Consider the following 26,159-nt stretch of genomic DNA (forward strand, 5'->3'; position numbering starts at 1 on the left):
AGCACAGAAACCAGGTGGGTTGTCCCCTCGTCCAGCACAGAAATGCAATTCTTCTCTTCTTTGGCGATCACTCGTAGCTGAGTAAGATTGTCTTCCATGAACACAGTCTTAACAGTGAATCCGTAGGTGACTCCGGAGGCCAATTCTGGATCAACATGTCCTACTGTGGGGACATAGGTTTCCGGCAGGAATTGATCATTGTGAGGATTTTCCAAACGTGCCTCCCTCTTAGTACGTTTCTCTTTTTCATCCTGAGTTCAAGTGTCTTCAAAGTCAATGACACCTTTGGAAAAGGCTGTTCTCTAATTGGGGCGCTTTCAGCCCAATGTTTCCCAATTGTCGGTGTTTATACTACATTTTTAAAGATTTGCCTTGAGTGAGTTTTTCAACCTCTTTTGTTGACCACCAGCATTACTTCCATTTTTAAGTTCGGAATAGAGTAGTTGCTTGGAAGACAATAATCAGACATCCAAACAACATGACTAGCCCAATGAAGTTGATGTTGAAGAATCATTGCTTCAACACTGCTGATCTTTGCTTCTTCCAGTACACTGGCATTTGTTCACCTGTCTTCCCAAGTGATACTTAAAAATTTTCGGAGACGCCATTGATGGAATCTTTCAAGGAGCTGGATATGGCGTTTATAAGTGGTCCATGTTTCACAAGCATACAGTAAGGTTGGTAGTACAATAGTTTTGTAAACAAGCATTTTGGTTTCCCTGTGAATGTTCTGGTTCTCAAATACTCTGCACTTCAGTCGGGACAAAGCTGCACTTGCCAAGCTCAGGCAATGCTGGATTTTGGTATCAATGTTGGCCCTTGTGGAAAGGTAACTGCCCAGGTAGGAGAAGTGATTGACACTTTCCAACGTTACACCATTGAGTTGGATTTGTGGCGTAGCAGAGGGGTTGTTTTGTGCTCACTAGTGCAGCACTTTGGGGGTTTTTTGGCCTGTTTCAGGAAGGGCAGAAATCTCACTCACTCCTCTGCCAGCTCTCCCAGCTCTGATCCCAGCTAATAAAAATATCTGCAGGCTAGTAATGTCTGTGGGTTATCAGCAAGGCTAGCTTTCAGGGAAAGAAAAGGCAAATTCTGTTTCATTCTCCTCCGTCCCTTGCAAATATATAAGCCTCAAGTGGGAAGCTGTCCTGGAACATAAAATTATTGCAAACATTTTGTGCTGAATTTCAATAAGCCTTCACAAAAGCTTTATGAAATTTTTCAGCTTAGATATTTCAGGGTGGAGGAGCTTGTTTGCTCTTTGACACAGATACTAAGAAAATTTAGTTTAACGTGACCTGAAAAATCAGTTTTGCAGGATTGCTGGGTGGCTTTTGATAAGCATTCAGAGAGCAGATGTGAAGCCTGTGGTTGGCAGTGAAGGTTGTTTGCAGTCAAAGGTCCGCTGGAAGCAAGATTAAAATGTTGGGCCACCAAGTTTCTCAGCATATGTCACGGCCTTCAAAAGGTTATTTTGTCCTGTTCTATAAAGCAGAAGTGAACAGAACATATGACATGCACATGTTTTGCTTTCCCTGAATAACATTAAGCTCCTGTAATAAGTCTTGCACTAAAACTGACCAGTTATTGGGGAGTAACCATTCAAGGAGAATGAAATTTTCCTCTGAGCAAACATGGATTTCAGGCTAATTCAAGAGCAGGAATGGGGCACAGGATGCAATCCTATGCATAGATTCCTCTGACAAGGCCCAAGCTCCAGGGTCGAGAGAAAAGCAATGGATCACACCACTGGGAGGTGGTCACTGAACTCTCTTTCCTTCAGACTCTTCAACCTGCAACAGGCGCTTAATGATGCTGGACAACACTGCAGGGCTGTTGTAAACCACTCGGAGCCTGACCAGCAGCATTCAGTGTGAACTGGAGTTCAAAAGTCATTCTCTCCCCCAAGAAATTAATGTTTGTTCGTTGTGGGTGGTTTTCAGCTTTCCATCTCTCCCTCCTTCCAAACCGTGGACTATGGATCTTCCCCACTCCCACCAATGGTAAGAAAGTAGCTGGAGAGAGGGGTATTTTTTAAAAAAAAACACTTTAATGGTTTAAAATCAACACATACACAAACAACAAAAGCTTGAAAAAAGAAAAGAAAAGAAAAGAAAAGAAGCACAATACATCTCTTACAAACAAACAAAAAAATAGAACAATCGAAAAAGGTGTTGGAGATAATTCAACAATTTGGCCAGGTAGCTGGATTTAAATTGAATAAACAAAAAACTAAAGTCTTAGGGAAAAACCTGACAGATATGGAGAAGAATAAGTTTCAAGAAGAGACGGGTTTGATGGTGGTTAAGAAGGTGAAATACCTAGGGGTTAATTTAACATCTAAAAATTTGAATTTATATAAGGACAATTATGAAAAATGTTGGTTAGAAATTAAAAAAGATTTAGAAATATGGTCAAATTTGAGATTATCAATGTTAGGCCGAATTGCAGTAATTAAGATGAATGTATTGCCTAGAATGTTATTTTTGTTTCAAACTTTGCAGATTATTGACAAGATGGACTGTTTCAAGAGGTGGCAGAAAGACCGCGTGGTCTCCCGGGCGAAAAGGGGCGAGCCGAGGGCTGCCCCGACCTTAAGTGGCCTTTCTAAGGCCCACCCCTGCCGCCAGCCGATTGGCTGGCCACACAGGGTATGCAAATTGGGGGAATCCCGGGGCCTCCCGCGAGGCTGGCACTCGCCTCGCGAGAGTGAGTGGGCGGTGTCGGGATCCCGCAACCCCCCCTCCTCCTGACGGTCGGAATGGGCATTGCGAAATTTGTCTGGCAGGGCAAAAAGCCCAGAATAAAATATAAAATATTAACAGATGCAAGAGAAAGAGGGGGATTTGCCCTGCCGGACTTAAAATTGTACTATGAGGCAGCAGCATTCTGCTGGCTGAAAGAGTGGATGCTCCTCGAGAATACAGATATCTTGGACTTAGAAGGTTTCAATAACGCATTCGGTTGGCATGCATATTTATGGTATGACAAAATCAAAGTGCATAGTGCCTTTAAAAATCACATTGTAAGGAAAGCGTTGTTCAATGTTTGGATGAGATATAAAGACCTGTTGGAAAACAAAACCCCTAGATGGTTGTCACCCTTAGAGGCGAAGGCCCATAAGAAAGTTAATATGGAGGTCGGATGGCCAAAGTATTGTGAGATTTTAGAACAGGATGGAGAGAAACTGAAATTAAAGAGCCATGAAAAACTAAAACCCAAAGTACAAGATTGGCTCCACTATTACCAAATAACGGAGGTTTTCAAACAAGACAGGAAAATTGGCTTCCAGGTGGAAAAATCAAAACTCGAGACAGAACTGCTAGAACCCAATACTAAGAATTTGTCAAGAATGTATAACTTGCTGCTGAAATGGAACACACAAGATGAAATAGTTAAATCAGCTATGATTAAGTGGGCACAGGACATTGGTCATAATATTATGTCTGCTGACTGGGAAAGGTTGTGGAACACCGGAATTAAATTTACGGCATGTAGTGCCTTAAAGGAAAATGTGATGAAAATGGTATACAGGTGGTACATGACCCCAGTTAAGCTAGCAAAAATTTACCATTTGCCTGACAATAAATGCTGGAAATGTAAGGAAACTGAAGGTACTTTTTATCATCTTTGGTGGACATGCCCGAAGATTAAGGTCTTCTGGGAGATGATATATAATGAAATGAAAAAGGTATTTAAATATACCTTTCTTAAGAAACCAGAGGCCTTTCTCTTGGGCATTGTCGGCCAATTGGTGCAAAAAAAGGATAGAACTTTCTTTATGTACGCAACAACAGCAGCAAGAATACTGATCGCAAAGTATTGGAAGACACAAGATCTACCCACCGTGGAAGAATGGCAGATGAAAGTGATTGACTATATGACATTGGCGGAAATGACGAGCAGAATTCGAGACCAGGGAAAGGAGACTGCGGAAGAAGATTGGAAGAAATTCAAGATTTATCTTAAGGACTACTATAAACTTGATGAAGTTTAGAATGTCGAGATTCTATAGAGAGAAAGGGTTGCAGTAATATAAGATTAGAATAAGAAAGGATTATGACGAATTAGAGCTGGGAAAAAACATTTATAAGTTGCTATAAAATTTGGACATGAGGATGCAGAAAGGGGAGGTATGGGGAAGTCCGAGGAAAGAAGTTTATGAAATGACATTATGAAATTATACTTGTTTGTTTGTTTGTTTTCTTTTTTGTGTTTGTCTGTTATAAAAACTTTTGTAAAACTAATAAAAAATATTATAAAAAAAAAAAAAAAATAGAACAATCCATCACCAGAACAATCCATTCACAAGAATATTCCATCAGCTTCCGACTTCCTTGATATGGGTTCTTTGTTTTCTTAATTACTTGCCTCTATTTTCTAATAAACCTTATCCTTATTAAATCTTGTTTGTATTCTTTACACCTTAATCAATTCCGAGAGTTATTCGATTCTAAAGTTTTTATTTGAGGGCACTGTTCATTTAAAAATATTGTCTATAAATTCCCCATTCCCTCTTGAACTTTTGGGTTGAACAATCTCTGATCTTTTCCGTCATATATGCAAGTTCCATGTGTTCAAGCATTTTTATCTGCGGGGCAATTTTTACCTGTGAAAGCAGTAACACACTCACACATTTTCGCAGAAATATTTGCATCCTCAAAGAATTTCCTTTCCCGGGAAAGCCTGCCATTCCCCTTACCTTGAATGCTTCTTTTGAAGAACGCTTTGCAGCCCTCACACGACCAAACGCCATAGTGATATCCTGAGGCATAATCGCTGCACACGGCACAGAAATGGGCATCCCTTTTCGAGACGGGGCTGTTTGTGGAGGGGCTGGTACAGTCGTTGCTGCTGGCTTTTCTTTTCAGCGTTTCTCTGGGGGAACAGGAGAAGAGCCGTTAGGAAACAGTGAAGTGGCATGTACCGTATTTTTCGCCCTATTGGACGCACTTTTCCCCCTCCAAAAATGAAGGGGAAATCTGGGTGCGTCCTATGGGGCGAATGCAGGCTTTTGCTGAAGCTTGGAGAGCGAGAGGGGTCGGTGCGCACCGACCCCTCTCGCTCTCCAGGCTTCAGGAAGACATCCGCAGCCTAGGCAGCCCTGCGGGAGGTCCCACAGGGATGTCTAGGCTGCGGATAGCAGCCTGCCGCCCGGCGGGCGGGGCACCCTGAAGCAGAGCGCCCCCCTCGCCAGGCAGACATCCGCAGCGTGGGGAGCCTTGCCGGACTTCCCGGCAAGGCTCCCCACGCTGCGGATAGCAGCCTGCTGCCCAGCGCGAGGGGCGCCCTGATGCAGACCGCCCCTCGCGCGGGGCAGACATCGGCCAGCCCCACAAGCTCGGGGGACAGCAGGGAGCCGCAGCGCCGCCATCCCGCTGTTCCTCGACCTGGTTCTGTTTCCCGATCTGCTTTTGGGGGGGAAATAAAGGGAATTTTTTTTCCTTTATTTCCCCCCAAAAAAACTAGGTGCGTCCTATGGGACGGAGCGTCCTATGGGGCGAAAAATACGGTACATCTTTACCTCATAACTTTTTGTGGCAGTCCTCAAAACTACTGGGTGATTTTATTTTTTCTACCTCAAAACCTCTGGCAGTTTTTTGTTTTGTGCCTCCATAAATCTGGCTGCCTTTACAATGCTGCAGGAAGGACCCCTTGTATAGGGAAGTTTTTTAACGTTTAATGTTTTGTTACATTTTTGTATATGCTGGAAGCTGCCCAGAGTCATTGTTCCTAAAAATTATTAAATTAAATTAGCACACACTAAAAATATGTTTGAAGTCCATAGCCTATATATTCCCACCGTTTGCTCCTTATTCCAAGGCCCTAGTCCAGGAGTCAGCAAACTTTTTCAGCGGGGGGCCGGTCCACTGTCCCTCAGACCTTGTGGGGGGCCGGACAATTTTTTTGGGGGGGAGGAGGAATGAATTCCTATGCACCACAAATAACCCAGAGATGCATTTTAAATAAAAACACACATTCTACTCATGTAAAAAACATGCTGATTCCGTCCGTGGGCCGGTTTTAGAAGGTGATTGGGCCAGATGTGGCCCCTGGGCCTTAGTTTGCCTATGCATGCCCTAGTCACTTCCCTTTCTGCTTACCTGAGGATGTGTAAAAATAATGATATATTTTTTTTACTTCAGCTGAGCCAGACTGACAGTTTTCAATGAAAAACCTTTACGTTTGATTTTTGTGTTGAGGAGGGGAAGGGAGAAGAGCGGGGGGCTTGCTAACATTTCTTCAATAGCTTAGGGTTGCTATACATCCTGATTTTCCCGGACATTACTGGGATTTCAAAGGCGGAATTGACATCTGGGGTGAATTTCCGAAAGGCGGCGCTTTGTCTTGGACGTTAGTCAAGCCAATTGAAAAATCACGGGGGTTGTTGTTGTTTTTTGGTGTTTTGGGTTATGCTGGAAGCTCAACAACTTTCAGGGTGTCCTGGTTTTTACTTTTTGAAATATGGCAACCCTACAATAGCTGGCGTTGCTCAACAAATTCAAAGCGATGGGCCTGTGTGAAAGAATCTCCTCCATTGGAATGAATGAGGGAGCTCTGCAAGCATAGATGCTCCACGCCTGCTTCACTGCACGTGTGGGGCTCTGAATTGTCTCAACTGCCTCAGGGCTTCAAAGAGGTTCCCTTCTAACTCAAGCAAAGTTTGGTACATCGTATTTAAAAACAAAACCCTTTCATTAAAATAATAATAATAATGGCCTATGCTCATTCAATCAAGGAAAGGGGGAGGGATTGGTTCTGTGGAGTTCATACTCTTCCCATCTTTGAACTTTCATTTAAGTTATAATTCAGGATTGCTCAATACCACAATCATTGTTTCCATGGCAATAAATTAATGGCATGAACACACCATTAAGACACCGCCACAAAAAAACGAACGGGAGGAGAAGCACAACTGCAAAAGAGGGGGTGTCTGTAAAGGCAGATCATTCTGAAGACAAGAAATGCCTCTTTAAAACCAATTCTCAGAAAAGAAGGGAGGAAGGAGTTCGGCCAAAATCTCTGCTCCAATAAGCCATTCTCTTGTCACGAGCCCGACTTGACATGATAGCAAGAAAGCCACATATAACGTATATACCCTTTGTTTGTTGTTACTGTTTTTGGGAGAGAAAAAGCAAACAAACAGTGGTTTACAAAAAGAATAAAATAATGGAATTACCAGAAAATGAAACAGTTAAAAACAACTGTGTAAAATATTCAAATATGAATAATTATCTGGGTAGACTTGCCTAAAGAAAAACATTTTTGGCAGGCTCCAAAAAGAATACTGTGAAAAATACCTGTCTGGTGTCAATCAGCAGGGAGTTCCAAAGAAGAAGAAGAAGAGTTTGGATTTGATACCCCGCCTTTCACTCCCCTTCAGGAGTCTCAAAGCGGCTAACATTCTCCTTTCCCTTCCTCCCCCACAACAAACACTCTGTGAAGTGAGTGGGGCTGAGAGACTTCAGAGAAATGTGACTAGCCCAAGGTCACCCAGCAGCTGCATGTGGAGGAGCGGGGAATCGAACCCGGTTTCCCAGATTACGAGTCTACCACTCCTAACCACTACACCACACTGGCTGCTTGTAGTTGTTCCCACTGTAGTTGTTCACACTACAGCAATCTCCCCCCAAAGCCTATGCTTTGGAGAAACAACACTGTTGGAACTGATGAAAGACAGATAGATAAGCATTTGTTACCTGTGCAAAGGAAGGGCATGATCCCCGGGTCTTGCTTCGCACCACGGGCTTTTTGGTTGCTCTGCAAATAAAACGGACGACTGGCAGTGTAAAGTCAAAGGAGAGATGTGGTCAGAACCAGACCATAACATGCTCGGGCTGGCCGACTGTCTGAGAGAGGCACTTTCCGAGTCGCCGAAAGTGCTTGGAATGCTGTAGTTCATCATAGCGGGGGTGTAGAATGTCATGGCCGGATACTCATGCCTGTTTTCCATATAAGAGGATGGGATGTAAATTGGGCTGTGCTCAACACTCAAAGCAGACTGGCTGCAGCTGAAAGGGACAGGAGAGACCAGCTCGGAGAGGGAGCTTTTCACTTCTGCTTTGGTACATACGAGATCTTGGATTGGTGGCAACTCCTTGTGAGATGATGCACAGAGGGACATGCTGGAGCCAAGTGCCTCCTCTTCAAGCAGTCATCCTCAAATATTCAATCTGGAAAACAGAAACATTAAGAATTATATTTATTTGGTCTTCTCTCTTGCTGCATGACTCGGGTGCTGAAACAGGTAGAAAGGAGGGCAACCTCCATTGTGCAAGCAGAAGTCCTTGCATGAACTTCTGCTGATGGAACTCATTGGTTGAATCCTGTCCAAGATGTCTACAGAGACACATGACCTGATCATGTGTGATAACAACAGATTATTCCACTTTCCTTGGATGGATTCGCCACTATCTAGATCAGGGATGGGGAACCTGTCACCCTTCAGATGTTTTTGCTTGACCATTAGCCATGTTGACTGGGGATGATGGGAGTTTGAGTTCAATGACAACTTGGAGGGTTACAGACTCCCTATCTTGTGCTCTGAACCTTGAGTTGTTCTCTGCTTGCTTGCTTGCTTGCTTGCTTGATTTATTTTTAAAGCTTAATTGCTACGGGATATAACATCACAAAATGTCTTTAAGCCTGCGGATATCTTTGGCTGTTTATCTTCTTCCTACATGTATTTTCCATTAATTTCTAGGGGAAAGACCAAAACAGCGCATTCAATTGACCCACAACAAACACACAGGGCTAAATTTAGACTTTGTTCTCTTTGACCCAATGAAAGCACTCACAATGCTCTCATAATAACTTTGACCCTCACTGCTAGAGGAATTGCTTTGCAGGCACAGAATCTCAAAAACATTGATTACAGAAAAATTAGTCATCGCAGTCCTTAAGCCAGAGGAAGAACCAGAGCTTTGTTGTACAAGAGGACCCGGCAACCTTTACTATTATGATTCTTGATCCACAGATAGACTAGAATATTGAGGAACAACTTGAAACAACGTTATGCACAAGAACATCTAAGATAAATTTAGAATAACAGATTTTTATAGAGTTGGAAGGGAATCCAGGCATAGTTATCAAGTGTCCCTTATTTGAAGGGACAGTCCCTTATTCCAGTGCCATGTCCTGCTGCTGTCCCTTATTGATGGATGTCCCTTAAATGATGTCCCTTAAATTTCAAAGGAAGCAGCTCCTCTCCCTCCCTCCCTGCCGGCCAGGGAGGAGGGAGGCTCCAACTGTGTTGCTTGCCTGTGTTGCTCACCCAATAAGAAGTCTAAGAACAACTGGGGGGTGGAGCTTGCATGCCTTGTGTGTGGTTAGTTAATGCAAGCTTAGGGGGGGGTTGAATTCTGGTCGCCATTTTGTTGCACGTGCTGCTGCAAACTTTGCAGTGCAAAGCCAAGCCGGGGAGCCATCTTAAGTTGAGGCTGCATAGACCTTGTGGTGCATGTGATTCAGATTCTATTCAGTTGAGCCTCTGGTTACAAAGTTGGTTGGACAGTGTTCTCATAGCTACCCAGCATGAGTTTGACCAGGAGGACAGGAAGACTGGAGTGCCTGGAACAGGTGAGGCTGCAGGTCCCTTATTTTGGCTGCTGGTCCCTTATTTTCAAATCTGTAAGTTGACAGCTATGAATCCAGGGGTCATTTAGTCCAACCCCCTGCAATGCAAGAATCACAGCTAAAGCATGCATGACATGTAAACATCCAACCTCTGCTTAAAAGTCTCCAAGGAAGGAGAGTCACAACCTCCCAAGGGAGTCGGCTCCACTGCCGAACACCTCTCTCTGTCAGAACGTTCCTCCTAACGTTTAGTCAGAATCCCCATTCTTGAAATTTTAATCCATTATTTTGTGTTCTGCCATCCAGAGCATCATATTGTAGGGGGAATTTTGGGAAATCGGCAAAATGTCTGGGCTTTTGAAACTTGCCCCCCCCCCCCAGCAAACTTTTCTAAAAGCAACTTGCTTTTACAAAAAAAAAAAAAAAAAAAAAGCTCTACAACATTATTTGTGTCCTGATTTTTACTTCTTGAAATAATGTGACCCTATTGTATTACCTCTGGCTATATTACCACCTCTAAATCTTCTCTTCCCCTGGCTGAACATACCCAACTCCATCAACAATCCCTGAGCCTTTAGGACCTGCCTGGACCAAATGACTTTAAGACAAATCCTTAGATTACCAGTTTCTGAATTCTAAGGAAATACAGTGGGACCTCGGGTTAAGTACTTAATTCGTTCCGGAGGTCCGTTCTTAACCTGAAACTGTTCTTAACCTGAAGCACCACTTTAACTAATGGGGCCTCCTGCTGCTGCCGCGCCGCCGGAGAACAATTTCTGTTCTCATCCTGAAGCAAAGTTCTTGACCTGAAGCACTATTTCTGGGTTAGCGGAGTCTGTAACCTGAAGCGTATGTAACCTGAAGTGTATGTAACCTGAAGCATATGTAACCCGAGGTACCATTGTATCTCTGCTGCTCTAGAGTGGTGGACTCAAACCAGCAGGTGGAAATATCAGGTGAGCAGATTTTGGCAAAACATTAGGATAAACTTTATGATGGTAAGAAGCATTTTAGCTTAATCTAGGCACTCATCTGCCAGAGATGGCAAGGTTGCATTCCCCCCTGTAGATTCTGCACGGAGCATTTTGTTCCGATTTCGAAGAATGTACCATTGTCAAAGGCACAAGCAGTCCCTGAAAACACAAGGTTGTGTACTGAGGCTCTGCCCGAGCCATCTTGCAAGGCTGACAGCAATGTGACTACTCAGATTCTCACTTGCTCCTGTCAACTTATTTGGGAGCCTCTGAGATTTAGAGTGGTGGTTCATCATCTGAACTACCAAACATTTCACCAGTGCTGATTTATTAAAGCAACCATGGGGGGGGGGGGCGGTCAGAATAACATTTCCCCATTTTTAAAAGGCCATAGATTAATGACTGAAGGCCTGGGTAAAGAGGAAGGTTTTCGCCCACCACCTAACGACATGTAATGATGGTACCAGGTGCTTGCTACCTGCAGGTATTCTAAATATTTAGATGGAATAATAATAAAAACTATTCTGAACACCTTTTCAATCCGCCAAAAGGTTTGACCTGGTACATGTAACTAATTTATATTTGCAGCCCTCAGCGCAATTAAAGGAGTGTGTATGTGTGTGTATTTAAAAGAAGAAGAGGAATATTTCCAATCATCATTAGAAATAACTTGTCCTTAGGAAACACAATTCTTAAAAGCAGGCGTTTGTAGAAGGTAGTGATGTAGTGTGAACTATATTTCACACTACTTACTACTGTTTACTACTATTTATTTATTTACTATTTACTACTGTTATTCAGTGAGTCATGAAGAGTAGGACACGACTAAACAACTAAACAACAACAACAACAAAATTCAGTGAGTACGTTTCTGCTTTCACAAATCAAAAACTACTGAAGTACAGCTTGGATGTCTGAAGTTATAAAAACGACCCCACCACCAATATGTCCAATTTTAGTCTTCTAGCTGCTTTTGCTGAGCTGCTCTGTGTTTGAACGATCTTTATTTTGCTCCCGCTCCCACTGAACAATTTGCCAATTATTTTTCCAATCAAGTACAATGACTGATTCAGATGCCACGGTCAAATAGGTACACAGATAAAAGATTAAACTAACCAAGCCGAAGGAGAAATGCACAAACAAACAAACAAACAGTAAATTGATGGTTAAGGGGAAATCCTGGAGAAAAGATCTATTAAGGCTTTTCATATCGGTAGCGATATGATGCCCAGTTTCGAAATGAAACAAAAACACAAGGGAACAGAAAATGTGTTTCTTATTAGGAGACTGGTGAAAGCAGGGCCGAGCCAAGATATTTTGGCGCCTGAGGCAAACGGCAAAATGGCGTCCCTCGCCACCAGGGAAGAAGGGGTGTGTGAAGATCTACGTCAGGAACAAGGAGGGAATAAAGATATACGCCAGGAACCAGGGTGGGAGGAGATGAGCGGTGCCTCCTATTTGCCAAGAGACTGATGTGGAGGAAGCATTGGGGAGTGCAACCGAGGAGACGCCATATCCGGCCTTCAAGGAATGTGCCGTCCCAGCAACACGTGATACATTCCTTGGAGGCATTGCCAGATTTACGTACAAGCTAAAGAAGCTATAGCTTAGGGCCTCACTCTCTTGGGGGCCCCAAAAAATTTAAAAGGGAAAAAACTGGATGTTTCCAAAATATAAGATACAAAAACAACTAAAATAAAACCTACATACAGCAATGGTGTTTTGTGTTATGTAGGCTCCTATTTATTATGTGCAAATGGCTTTAGATACCTATTAGGTCCATAAATTACCATATAGCATATATTCAACACAAAAAACAACAGCAATTTGTTGTTAACAAAGGACAGCTGAACCCCATTACCTTCAGCAGCTTAGGGCCTCATCAAACCTAAATCCATCCCTGCTTGGAGGCTGCATCTTCCGCCCCTGTGGATCCTGCCGCCTGAGTGGGCCAGCCCTGGATCAAAGACTTTAAAACTACAATGGTACTGCGGGTTAAGAACTTAATTCGTTCCGGAGGTCTTTTCTTAACCTGAAACTGTTCTTAACCTGAGGTACCACTTTAGCTAATGGGGCATAGCTGTCAAGTGTCCCATATTTGAAGGGACAGTTCCTTATTCCAGTGCCATGTCCCGCTGCTGTCCCTTATTGATGGATGTCCCTTAAATGTCCCTTAAATGATGTCCCTTAAATTTCAAAGGAAGCAGCTCCTCTCCCTCCCTCCCTGCCGGCCAGGGAGGAGGGAGGCTCCAACTGTGTTGCTTGCCTGTGTTGCTCACCCAATAAGAAGTCTAAGAACGACTGGGGGGTGGAGCTTGCATGCCTTGTGTGTGGCTAGTTAATGCAAGCTGAGGAGGTTTTTGAATGCTGGACGCCATTTTGTTGCACGTGCTGCTGCAAACTTTGCAGTGCAAAGCCAGGCCGGGGAGCCATCTTAAGTTGAGGCTGCATAGGCCTTGTGGTGCATGTGATTCAGATTCTATTCAGTTGAACCTCTGGTTACAAAGTTGGTTGGACAGTGTTCTCGAAGCTACCAGAATGAGTTTGACCAGACTGCAGGAGGACAGGAAGACTGGAGTGCCTGGAACAGGTGAGGCTGCAGGTCCCTTATTTTGGTTGCTGGTCCCTTATTTTCAAGGCTACAGGTTCCTTATTTTGGCTGCTGGTCCCTTATTTTCAAGGCTGCTGGTCCCTTATTTTCAAATCTGTAAGTTGACAGCTACGTAATGGGGCCTCCCGCTGCTGCCGCCACGCGATTTCTCTTCTCATCCTGAGGTAAAGTTTTTAACCCGAGGTACTATTTCTGGGTTAGTAGAGTCTGTAACCTGAAGCATCTGTAACCCAAGGTACCACTGTATGCAGATTCTGCCCCCCACTCAATATGTGAAGGCTTCAAAAGTCTAAAGGAATCAAATAAAACACCCCTTTCAGACTTCCCACATGCACCTGGCTATCAACTGTAAAAAAGGGGTGCTGGACTTAGATGGGCCATTAGCTTGGATCCAGCTGGATTCTCCTTCTCTTATGCCCAAACTATCAATGATAAATGGTTATTTATTTGAAATGCTACAATGGGGCAATATTTAGCTTCCGAAATGGGAAATGATGCTGGGTCCTATGTAGGCCTGAGATCCATCATCATTTTCCTTTTCAGAAACATTTACGGTATTTGTTTGTTTGTTTGTTTGTTTGTTTGTTTGTTTTATAGGGGGGAATATTTCAGCAACAGCTTGTGCAGGCACTCCATACATGAAGATAGTTGCTTACTTTTACCACTGTACATCTTCATATATAGCTGCTCAGAAAGCAGCTGAAGAAAGCCTTGAGAAAGTAAACAAACGGCAACAGCACTGAAGGGAGAAATGAGCTCTTTTTCTTCTTAACTCTCCTTTAATCATAGCAATCATAGGTGCTAGAGCCTTGTAACAACATCTATTCAAGGAAACCTCTGATTGTTGCATTGAAATCCATTCAACAAATACCTAGCGAAGCCGAGATAATTTCAGCATGCAAATTTGTGAAGCCTCAATTAGCGTTAATAAACCAAAGAGCAAACACAGAATATGCTGTGCAGTCTGCAGCTCTGAGACTGCAGGAGGACTGTCTGGAGAGAGAGAAATAAAGAGAAAGAGAGCAAGAGAGATCACTCCTGGTCAGTCTAGCTCAGATCTATATAGCAGTCCCTCCAAGTTTCTCTATTTTCTAGGGACGGCCCTGAGAAAAGCCGTCCCAGCTTCTGATTTGATCCAGAAATGTCCCACTTTTCCTTAGGATGTCCCTATTTTCATTGGAAAAATGTTGGAGGGTATGGAGTTATCCGACCCCCGAGCCATCTGAAGGCAATCCTGTATAGGGAAGCGTTTTTTAAATGTTTTTATTATATTTTTATGTATGTTGGATGCTGCCCAGAGTGGCTGGGGCAACCCAGTAAGAGGTGTGGGGTTTAAATAGTAAAATTATCTTTATGGAATGGGATGTCCCTATTTTCAACAGAGAAATGTTGCAGGGTATGACATAATACGCAGAATAAGGTCATATCATTCATGTGGGGAGATGCAATATTTTTTGATGTCTCCCATACAAAAAGCAAAAAACACCAGGATGTAATAACTTGCACATCCAAAATAGAGGCTTTGTTTATCTCTCTTCCTGTTCTACTACTTTGCTATACACAGGGAGTCTTTATAACTGTATAATACAAAAACCCAGTACTTTTTTTCTAAAAAAAATAATAATGTTTAGGGGTACTGTCGTTTTGACTCAAGAAAATCACAATTTTATAGTTCAAATCCGGAAAAATAAATACAATGGTACCTTGGGTTAAGTACTTAATTCGTTCCAGAGGTCCGTACTTAACCTGAAACTGTTCTTAACCTGAAGCACCACTTTAGCTAATGGGGCCTCCTGCTGCTGCCGTGCCGCCGGAGCACAATTTCTGTTCTCATCCTGAAGCAAAGTTCTTAACCTGAAGCACTATTTCTGGGTTAGTGGAGTCAGTAACCTGAAGCGCATGTAACATGAAGCGTATGTAACCTGAGGTACCACTGTATAGTACAGTGGTACCTCTACTTACGCGCACCTCTGGTTACATATCCTTTGGGATACGCATGCGGCAAACCCGGAAGTATTTTTCCGGGTTTCGTCGTGCGCATGTGCAGCAGTGCTCTACTGTGCCGCGCACATGCGCAGAACAGGTTGGGAAAACCTTTAGATCCGACCAGAGCTCTGGAACAGATCCCGTCCGCAACCAGAGGTACCACTGTAAATGGACAAAAGTACAAAGATTCACCAAATGTTTAGGGGTATGCGTACCCCTGTGCCCCCCCCAGAAGAAAAGCACAGCACAAACCTATAGAAACATGCACACAGACACATACCACCTCCAGGCTGCAGTGGCACAATCCTGTTCCCCGACAGTGAGACTGCCTGCACCCCAAGATCATCATCGGAGGCCTTCCTCCATGCACCTGCTCCTAGACAAATCTAGAAGGAGGCTTTTCGGAGAACAGGCCTTTTCAGAGGTAGCCCTATCAGGGCTGCCATATGTCCAGAATTTCCCAGAATTTCCCAGACATAACCAGGATTGGCCAGTGTGGTGTAGTGGTTAAGAGCGGTAGTCACGTAATCTGGGTAACCGGGTTCGCGTCTCCGCTCCTCCACATGCAGCTGCTGGGTGACCTTGGGCCAGTCACACTTCTCTGAAGTCTCTCAGCCCCACTCACCTCACAGAGTGTTTGTTGTGGGGGAGGAAGGGAAAGGAGATTGTTAGCCGCTTTGAGACTCCTGAAGGGGAGTGAAAGGCGGGATATCAAATCCAAACTCTTCTTCTTCTTCTTCTTCTTCTTCATGGGGTCTCTGCCTTGGGAGCATATTCACCCAGTGCTTTTCCAGCTGCACTGGCTCCCGATGGAGTGTTGTTTAGTCGTTTAGTCGTGTCCGACTCTTCGTGACCCTATGGATCAGAGCACGCTAGGCACTCCTGTCTTCCACTGCCTCCCAGTTTGGTCAGACTCATGCTGGTAGCTTCGAGAACACTATCCAACCATCTCGTCCTCTGTCGTCCCTTCTCCTTGTGCCCTCCATCTTTCCCAACATCAGGGTCTTTTCCAGGGAGTCTTCTCTTCTCATGAGGTGGCCTCAGCTTCAGGATTGTATGGGAGCTTCAGCTTCAGGATCTGTCCTTCCAGTAAGCACTCAGGGCTGATTTCCTTCAGAATGGATAGGTTTGATCTTCTTGCAGTCCATGGGACTCTCAAGAGTCTCCTCCAGAACCATAATTCAAAAGCATCAATTCTTCGGTGATCAGCCTTCTTTATGGTCCAGTTCTCACTTCCATACATCACTACTGGGAAAACCCCAGCTTTAACTATACGGACCTTTGTTGGCAAGGTGATGTCTCTGCTTTTTAAGATGCTGTCTAGGTTTGTCATTGCTTTTCTCCCACCTTGTACCCGGTGGAGTACAAGGTCAGATTTAAGGTGCTGGTTTTGACCTTTAAAGCCCTTCATGGCCTAGGACCCTTGTACCTACGGGACCGCCTCTCCTGGTATGCGCCACAGAGGACCTTAAGGTCCATAAATAGCAACACCCTAGAGGGCCCGGGCCCTAAGGAAGTCAGATTAGCCTCAACCAGAGCCAGGGCCTTTTCAGCACTGGCTCCAGCCTGGTGGAACGCTCTGCCTCATGAGACCAGGGCCCTGCAGGATCTGATTTCTTTCCGCTGGGCCTGCAAGACAGAGTTGTTCCGCCTGGCCTTTGGCTTGGAGCCAATTTGATTCCCTCCCCCTCTTTCTTTTTCCTTTCTCCTCCTGTGATGAGGCTGCATTTTAATTGTTTTAATGTTTTATTTTAATCTTGTCTTTAAGTTGTATTCATTTATCTCATTTTTATTATTGGTTGTTAGCCGCCCTGAACCCGGCCTTGGCTGAGGAGGGCGGGGTATAAAAAAATATTATTATTATTATTATTATTATTATTATTATTATTATTATTATTAACAGTGTCCGTGCAGAAATCGCTGAAATGTCCAGAAAAATCTGGACATATGGCAACCCATGTCAGAAGTATAGGTTTTGGCAGATTTCAAAACTTCACGTGCACCCCTACCCTGGCTTGTAGGGACACGGGTGGCGCTGTGGGTTAAACCACAGAGCCTAGGACTTGCCGATCAGAAGGTTGGTGGTTTGAATCCCCGCGACGAGGTGAGCTCCTGTTGTTCGGTCCCAGCTCCTGCCAACCTAGCAGTTTGAAAGCACATCAAAGTGCAAGTAGATAAATAGGTACCACTCCGGCGGGAAACTAAACGGTATTTCCGTGCGCTGCTCTGGTTCGCCAGAAGCGGCTTAGTCATGCTGGCCACATGACCCGGAAGCTGTACGCCGGCTCCCTTGGCCAATAAAGCGAGATGAGCGTCGCAACCTCAGAGTTGGCCACGACTTGACCTAATGGTCAGGGGTCCCTTTACCTTTACCCTGGCTTGTGGAATGCTCTCCTAAGGGAAGCTCACCTGGCACCAATATGGATAGCTTTTCCATGCCAGGCAAATGCATTTTTTGTTCTCCCAGGCATTTGGGGACTGATTGATCTGCAGAAGACACCCATTTCCGGTCTGTGAAATTGTAGCCCTTTCAAGACTCTTAATCTCAGGGTCATTGGTTCAAATCCCACTTTGGGCAAAAGATTCCCGCATTGCAGGGGGTTGGACTAGATGACTCTCATGGACACAGGTGCCAACTCCCTTGAGCCCTGGGTGCCGAGCACCCACAAAATTCCCCACGAAGGGGCCGGGCACCCACAAATTTCGGTGTCAGGGCCATGCAAGCTGCATGGCACCCATGGCCCCGGGCAGACACGGTTGCGGCCAAGTTGGCACTCCCGTTCATGGCCCCTTCCAGCTCTACAATTCTATGATTCACATCTATTTGACTCCCTAAGCAAGGCTGGGCTGGATGAATCCCCAGGCGGAATTAAGATTGCCGAAAGAAATATCAACAACCTCAGATATGCAGATGACATAACTGTTAAGTTGTGGGTGAAAATATCAGACGACACAGCGATTCTTCAAACACCCCTTGTTTATTCACAGGCCAGAACAGAACTGAACTGAAGGGTTCAGCCAGCCTGCTTATATAGAGCTCCACTAGAACGCAACAGTAACCATTTTCTGTAACTATCCAATCACTGAACGTCACTTTCGATCCCTTATTTGCATATGTGGACCTGAACTATCTACAGTATCCCCTTGCTGGCCTAGGGTGAGAACTTCAGTACCTAACAACCACGTTGATGGCAGAAAGTGAGGAGGAATTAAAGAACCTTTTAATGAGGGTGAAAGAGGAGGGCGCAAAATATGGTCTGAAGCTCAACATAAAAAAAAACTAAGATCATGGCCACTGGTCCCATCACCTCCTGGCAAATAGAAGGGGAAGAAATGGAGGCAGTGACAGATTGTACTTTCTTGGGCTCCATGATCACTGCAGATGGTGACAGCAGCAGCCACGAAATTAAAAGACGCCTGCTTCTTGGGAGAAGAGCAATGACAAACCTAGACAGCATCTTAAAAAGCAGAGACATCACCTTGCCGACAAAGGTCCGTATAGTTAAAGCTATGGTTTTCTCAGTAGTGATGTATGGAAGTGAGAGCTGGACCATAAAGAAGACTGATCGCCGAAGAATGGATGCTTTTGAATTATGGTTCTGGAGGAGACTCTTGAGAGTCCCATGGATGGCAAGAAGATCAAACGTATCCATTCTTAAGGAAATCAGCCCTGAGTGCTCACTGGAAGGACAGATCCTGAAGCTGAGGCTCCAATACTTTGGCCACCTCATGAGAAGAGAAGACTCCCTGGAAAAGCCCTGATGTTGCGAAAGATGGAGGGCACAAGGAGAAGGGGACGACAGAGGACGAGATGGACAGTGTTCTCGAAGCTAGCAGCATGAGTTTGACCAAACTGCGGGAGGCAGTGGAAGACAGGAGTGCCTGGGGTGCTCTGGTCCATGGGGTCACAAAGAGTCGGACACGACTAAACGACTAAACAACAACAAAAGCAAGAAATCCAGCTTCCTGGCAGGATCGCCAGCCTCGTTCTTGAAGGCAAAGCAATACATCTCAGCTCTCAAAAGAACTAGAGCAATCACCTAGGTTTTGTTGTTGTGGCAAGGAGCAGAACTTGGCCTGCTTCATCTCTTCTTGATTCAAAAGCCCTTGATACAAGAACAAAAATCTATCTGTATGTCCACCACAGACAGTGAGCACACAACCCAAACCCCACATGCAATAACCCAAGAATCCAAACCGTGTCACAAAACGATACAACATCACTTCGCATGATACACTCACTGTTATATTTTTACCAGCCAAAGTATTCAAATTAATTCCTATTAGCCTTTCTGGGCTGCGCCCCCACCCCCCCACCCCTGGTTGCTTAATATACTGACATTGCTTAATTACAGTAGATGGTAAATTTTCAAGGTCTAGTCTGTTAAACTGATTAAAAAAAGAATATGCAGGTAAAAAATTCAAAACTTGGCCCGTGTTGCAGAGAAATTGGTTTTAGACATTGGCCCCCTGCTTCTGCAAACACCGATGGTCACTGCGACCTGCACAGTGTGCTTATTTGAACCACACCCAACAGTTTTCTGCGCAAGTATATCCTTATCGTATATTTGATGTCCAAATTTTGGGCTTCAATTCCTTCCAAAGAGACAAATCTATTAAAGCCAGCCTGTGAGTCATATTTGCACAACTTTAAACCTGAGAGTTGTGTCAATATAAAGGAATCCATGCGCCACATTACCAGTTTTATTGTGTATTTTTTTGTGGGGACGGTGTTACCTGCTTAAGAACAAATTTAGCCATTCGTTTCAGAAAAGCACATCTTTATACTGGCCTTTCTCAGGAGCTGCAGAAATGTCCCATAGATACTGGGTAGCCAGGAAATCTTCAAAGCTTAGGAGGTTTCAAGGCCGGCAGTCTTAGCGTGAGACCTTGCCAGCGGGAAGATATCAGCCACGATAAGCCGCTTCTAAGCATCAGGAGACAAAATATTTCCTGCTACTGATATTTGCTTCCACAGTCTCCTTTAATCAGAAATGCTTTATAATTTCTTCTCCTTTCCCCTCTCCTCCCACCCACTCGTCTCTTATATTCCAAGGTGGTGGGGGGGGGGAGAGACCCACAATCCACAATATTTTTATTAGGACCAACTGCAACGTCAGAGAACAGAGAGGAAGCTTCCCAGAACTCTTAATCAGGCTGGATTTTAAGCAAAGTTAGGATGGTGCTGGCAGGGGGAGCAAAACTTTTTTTGATGCTGAAGCCACAAAGTGGCTAGACTTTTAGGAGTGCTCCACTATGGAAGATAAATTAAAATACTATTTCTGACTTCTTTTCTTTAAGATGGGTCATAGGAGGAGATATCCGACTTAGACTGGCTGGAAGGCACATAGAATCGTAGAATTGTTAGAGCTGGAAGGGACCCCGAGGGTCATCTAGTCCAACCCCCTGCAAGGCAGGAATCTTTTGCCCAACGTGGAATTCGAACTCATGACCCTGAGATTAAGAGTCTCATGCTCTACTGACTGAGCTATCCTAGGACAATGCAGCAAGCTTGGTGAAGCTCAGATGATCTCAAGCTACTGAGTGCCTGGATGGAAGACTAGCTGGAAATCCTATGAACCTTCATTATATTTAGATTGTTGTAAGCTGCCTTGGGTGGGACGCAGGTGAAACTGTGGTCTAAACCACAGAGCCTAGGGCTTGCCTTTCGGAAGGTCGGTGGCTCGAATCCCCGCGGCGGGGTGAGCTCCCGTTGCTCGGTCCCAGCTCCTGCCAACCTAGCAGTTCAAAAGCATGTCAAAATGCAAGTAGATAAATAGGTACCACTCTGGCGGGAAGGTAAACGGCGTTTCCATGCGCTGCTCTGGTTTGCCAGAAGTGGCTTAGTCATGCTGGCCACATGACCCAGAAGCTGAATGCCGGCTCCCTCGACCTATAGAGTGAGGTGAGCGCACAACCCCAGAGTCGTCCACGACTGGACCTAATGGTCAGGGGTACCTTCACCTTTAAGCTGTCTTGAGCTAGCTTGTGCCTAGAAAGGCGGGGTGCAAATTTTTAGAATAAACATACAAGCAGTCCCTTAAACCCACTGGATGTAAATGTGGATGGGGTAGAATTGGATTCAGTTCATATATAAAGGTGAACCTACCTAATCCACATTTTCCAATGCAGTAAATGAACCGAAACATCTTTCAAACTTCTCATCTCCCTGAATTTTGCAATGCAGTTCTCTAGGTAGGTCATGTGCAAAAAAAAATGGAAATTGACTTAGATATAAATCCAGAAAAATAACCATGTTTCAGCGGTGGACTGGGAACAGTCTGAGCTACCTGAATGCTCCAGAAGTTCTCATGTAAAGGTAAAGGGACCCCTGACCATTAGGTCCAGTCGTGGACGACTCTGGGGTTGTGGCACTCATCTCGCTTTATTGGCCGAGGGAGCCGGCGTACAGCTTCCGGGTCATGTGGCCAGCATGACTAAGCCGCTTCTGGCAAACCAGAACAGCGCACGGAAACGCCGTTTACCTTCCCGCCACAGCGGTACCTATTTATCTACTTGCACTTTGACGTGCTTTCAAACTGCTAGGTTGGCAGGAGCTGGGACTGAGCAACGGGAGCTCACCCCGTTGCGGGGATTTGAACCGCCGACCTTCTGATCGGCAAGTCCTAGGCTCTGTGGTTTAACCCACAGCGCCACCCACATCCCAAGTTCCCATGTATTCCTTGTTTAATACAGGGATTTGGAATTCGTGGCCCTCCAGATGTTGTTGGACTATAACTCCCATCCTCCTTGACCATTGGCCATACTGGTAGGGAGTTGATGGGAGTTGAAGTCCAGCAACATCTGAAGGACTATGTATTACATGGGGTTCTTGGTGATGTTAGCCATCCCTTCAATTTTAAAAATAAACACCAGGTGTGCCTTTTCTTTTGAAGTATAAGTGATTCTTCGAAACAAGGCACATTCCCTAGCCAACAATAGCTATGGCTTAAGGTTGGCTAGCAATAGAGAGCAACAAGCCATGGCCTGTTTCATCCATAACAGGAAACCATAATTTTCTGGTTTGTTTATTCCTCTGGGGAAGGAGCAACAAGAGAATGATCAGGCAGCACATACCAGCACACCTGTCTTTCACAATATATCACAATAAGCTAGAAAGTCTGGCTTCTACCATTATGTGCACATGGGACCAAAGCGCCTGCTCTTTTTATATTTGGTCTTTCTTCTTGCCTCTAGGTGGAGTCCAGACTGCCACTATGTACAGGTGGGATTCAATGGCATGCCAGCAGGGTCAGGTGGTACAATTAAAGTTGATTTTGAAGCTCTAGTGCTTCCTTGGAAAACCTGTTTATTTATGAGCACAATTCTAAGTGTTGGTGATGACCTTTAAAGCCCTAAACGGCCTCGGTCCAGTATACCTGAAGGAGCGTCTCCACCGCCATCGTTCTGCCCAGACACTGAGGTCCAGCGCCGAGGGCCTTCTGGTGCTTCCCTCGCTGCGAGAAGTCAAGTTACAGGGAACCAGGCAGAGGGCCTTCTCGGTAGTGGCACCCACCCTGTGGAACGCCCTCCCATCAGATGTCAAAGAGATAAACAACTACCTGACATTCAGAAGACATCTTAAGGCAGCCCTGTTCAGGGAAGTTTTTAATGTGTGACATTTTAGTGTTTTTTTGGTCTTTGTTGGAAGCCGCCCAGAGTGGCTGGGGAAACCCAGCCAGATGGGCGGGGTACAAATAATAAATTATTATTATTATTATTATTATTATTATTATTGAATTGTAGAATTGTAGAGTTGGAAGGGACCCTGAGGGTCATCTAGTCCAACGCCCTGCAATGCAGGGATCTCAGCTTAAAGCATCCATGATAGATGGCCATCCAACCTCTGCTTGAAAACCTCCAAGGAAGGAGAGTCAACCACTCCCCTTGGGAATCTGGTCCACTGCCGAACAGCTCTTACCACCAGAAAAGTCGTCCGGATGTGTAGCCAGAATCTCCTTTCTTGTGACTTAAATCCACTAGTTCGAGTCCTACCTGCCAGAGCAGGGGGAAACAAACTTGTTCCATCTTCCATGTGACAGCCCTTAAGATATTTGAAGATGGCTACCATATTTCCTCTCAGTCTCCTCTTTTCCAGGCTAAACATACCCAATTCCTTCAACCATCCCTCATCAGGCTTGGTTTCCAGACCCTTGATCATTCACCCCCCCCAAAAAAAAAATAGTGGTTTTCTCTTATAATAAACAAACATAAACACAGGAAAAAACATTACATTTAACACAACATAAAAACTTAACAACAATAAAAATGCAAAAGTTAAAAGAAGATTTTTCTTATTATTATTCCCTGTTATATTTACATTGCTAGAAGACTTCCTTGACACCTTCCAATCTGAATTTCATCATAACACATATTTAGCAGTTCCCAATTTCATATTTGTAACATCAATATCCTCTTTCATTACAAACTTCTTATCCTTACTTCCAATTATAGACCCTTGATCATTTTGGTTGCCCTCCTCTGCCCACGTTCCAGCTTGTCAACATCCTTCCTAAATTGTGGCACCCAGAACTAGACACAGTATTTCAGGTGTGTTCTGACCAAGGCAGAATAGAGCAGTACTATTACCTCTCTTGATCGGACACCAGACTTCTGTTAATGCAGCCTGGAACAGCATTAGCTTGTTTTGCTGCTGCATCACACAGTTGACTCAAGCTTATGGTTCACTAAAACCCCTAGATCTGGAGGGGAGAGAGTCAGGAGTGAACAGCAGAAAGCTTTGGGATTAGGCTCTCTGAGAACAGAGAGTCAGTTTCAGAAACACAGTAAGAATCAATACTTTGGCGAGCTCCGTGGGGCAGCTGTGTCCTGATATCACTCCCTCCAACAGCGAACTCTGTGCTGCCATGCAAACAGGAACAGAGCCACAACTGAGAAGCCTGTTTGTAACTGCTTGTAATATTGCATTTTTAAAATTATTGTTTGGGGAAACCCTGGTCTAGAATGCTATTTACATGCTGAGTGCTGAGCACTAAGGTCTTTTAATAAGAAAACAAAATTTATCGAAAATAGATGGCCAAGTGTTCAAAATCTTGACAGGAACCCAAATGGGGGGGAAACCTGGTAGAGAAAAAGACGACTTGGCATTTCTGTCCAAAAGAGATACAGTGGTACCTCAGGTTAAGAACTTAATTCGTTCCGGAGGTCTGTTCTTAACCTGAAACTGTTCTTAACCTGAGGTACCACTTTAGCTAATGGGGCCTCCCGCTGCCAACTTGCAATATCTGTTCTCATCCTGAAGCAAAGTTCTTAACCTGAGGTACTATTTCTGGGTTAGCGAAGTCTGTAACCTGAAGCATCTGCAACCCGAGGTACCACTGTAAATGCAAATCCTGCCAGGTTCAGAAATCTCATGAGATCCCATTCACTCCGTGACTGTATGACGCAGCATCCTGTCAGAGGCCTGGTGCATTCATCCCAAAGCTCAGGAAGCTTCTGCCCTCTTAAACAACCCAACAGTAAAATCAGCAGCAACTAGGCCCCTGACAACCTTCGAAAACCTCCTTCTAACAACAAAGGGAAACGGTAAAGGGATGGTATCCGCAATATACAAAATACTACTCCAAAATCCCACAAACCCCCTAGACGCAATCAAAAAACAATGGGAGAATGACATAGGCTATGAGATTAACCCCACTCAATGGACCAGAATGTGGTCTAAACCCCCCCCCCCTTTAAATCCATATCAACAAAAAGAAAAGAACTCTCTCTGAAACTCACCTACTGGTGGTACCTAACACCAAGGAAACTAGCGATAATACACCCAGGAACCTCACCAAAATGCTGCAGAGGGTGCACCTCCACAGGGACATACCTCCACATGTGGTGGAAGTGCCCCAAAATCCAACTATTCTGGACAACAGCCACATGAGAAATATGTAAAATAAGCAAGTATTAGACACCCCAGAATTGGCCCTACTAAGCATCTTCCAAGACAACAATGCCCATTTACACCACAAAGAACTCATAACCCACCTACTTTCAGCAGCCAGAAACACCATAATCAGACACTGGAGAGACCTGTCAGGAGTAAGCATGGACCAGTGGTACCAAATAGTATGGGAAACAGCCCTACTAGAAAAATTAACCAATAAACTGAAACTGACACGGGGACAAGCAGAAGAAGATGACTTTACCCCGGTATGGCTCCCCTTTATCACATACACAGCCCAACAAGACAATGACAATAATCCACCAACAGCATACAAATCAATATGGCTAACCTGATCCAAAACACTCATCCACCCCACTCACACACGAAAACAAAGATCACCACAGCCAGTCACAAACAACCACATCCTAGGCCAACCCCAACCTGTCTCACCACCAAAGGAACACAAGTGAACAGCACAAGCATCACTGACACCAAACCCTACATACATTAAGCATAATAGAAACATCGCCACCCCACCCCACCCATCTCCCCCCCCCACCGCCTTTTCTTCCTAATGTCTCAACAAATGAAACAGATTTGTAAAAATGTTACATGGAAAAAATACGAGACACATTACACATACTTCTGTAAAACAAGAAAATCTTTAGCATGTGTGATGTCACACACACATCACTTCCCTCTCCAATTGCCCTTGCATGCTGGCCTTAACTATTCCCCTGCGAAAAAATTTCACTGCACGCCGCTGGCAACGCAATAGCTCCCTGCTTGGCTTAAAGCAGCAAAGCAGAACCCTGGCAAGAGCCCTAGTAAGTTCAGACTTGCCCAAGGCCATAGTGGGAGATTTGTGACTGGGCAGGGATGTGGAGCTTCATTCAAACCCAACACTGCCTCAAACACCCAGCCCACTCCATTCCAGCATTGATGGGACACAAATCTTTGAAGCATTGTGCATAATTTTGCCTTCATAGAATCTTAGAGCTGGAAGAGACCCCAGGGGTCATCTAGTCCAACCCCCTGCAATGCAGGAATCTCAGCTAAAGCATCCATGGCAGATGGCCATCCAACCTCTGCTTAAAAACCTCCAAGGAAGGAGAGT

General features: G+C 44.7%; 1 protein-coding gene across 1 annotated transcript in view; it reads right to left on the reverse strand.

Annotated features, from left to right (window-relative positions):
- The window catches only part of ESR2 (estrogen receptor 2), a 72,860-nt gene that overhangs the window by 41,833 nt on the left and 4,868 nt on the right, over positions 1-26,159 (reverse strand). The window contains exons 2-3 of the mRNA XM_082218080.1: positions 7,701-8,174; positions 4,703-4,878 (exon numbers count right to left, since the gene is read on the reverse strand). Of these exons, the coding sequence (XP_082074206.1) occupies positions 4,703-4,878; positions 7,701-8,125 (601 nt within the window). The 5' untranslated portion in view covers positions 8,126-8,174. The remainder of the gene's footprint in view (positions 1-4,702; positions 4,879-7,700; positions 8,175-26,159) is intronic.

The sequence above is a fragment of the Podarcis vaucheri genome (genome assembly GCF_965113315.1).
Source record: "Podarcis vaucheri genome assembly, chromosome: 1".
NCBI lineage: Eukaryota > Metazoa > Chordata > Lepidosauria > Squamata > Lacertidae > Podarcis > Podarcis vaucheri.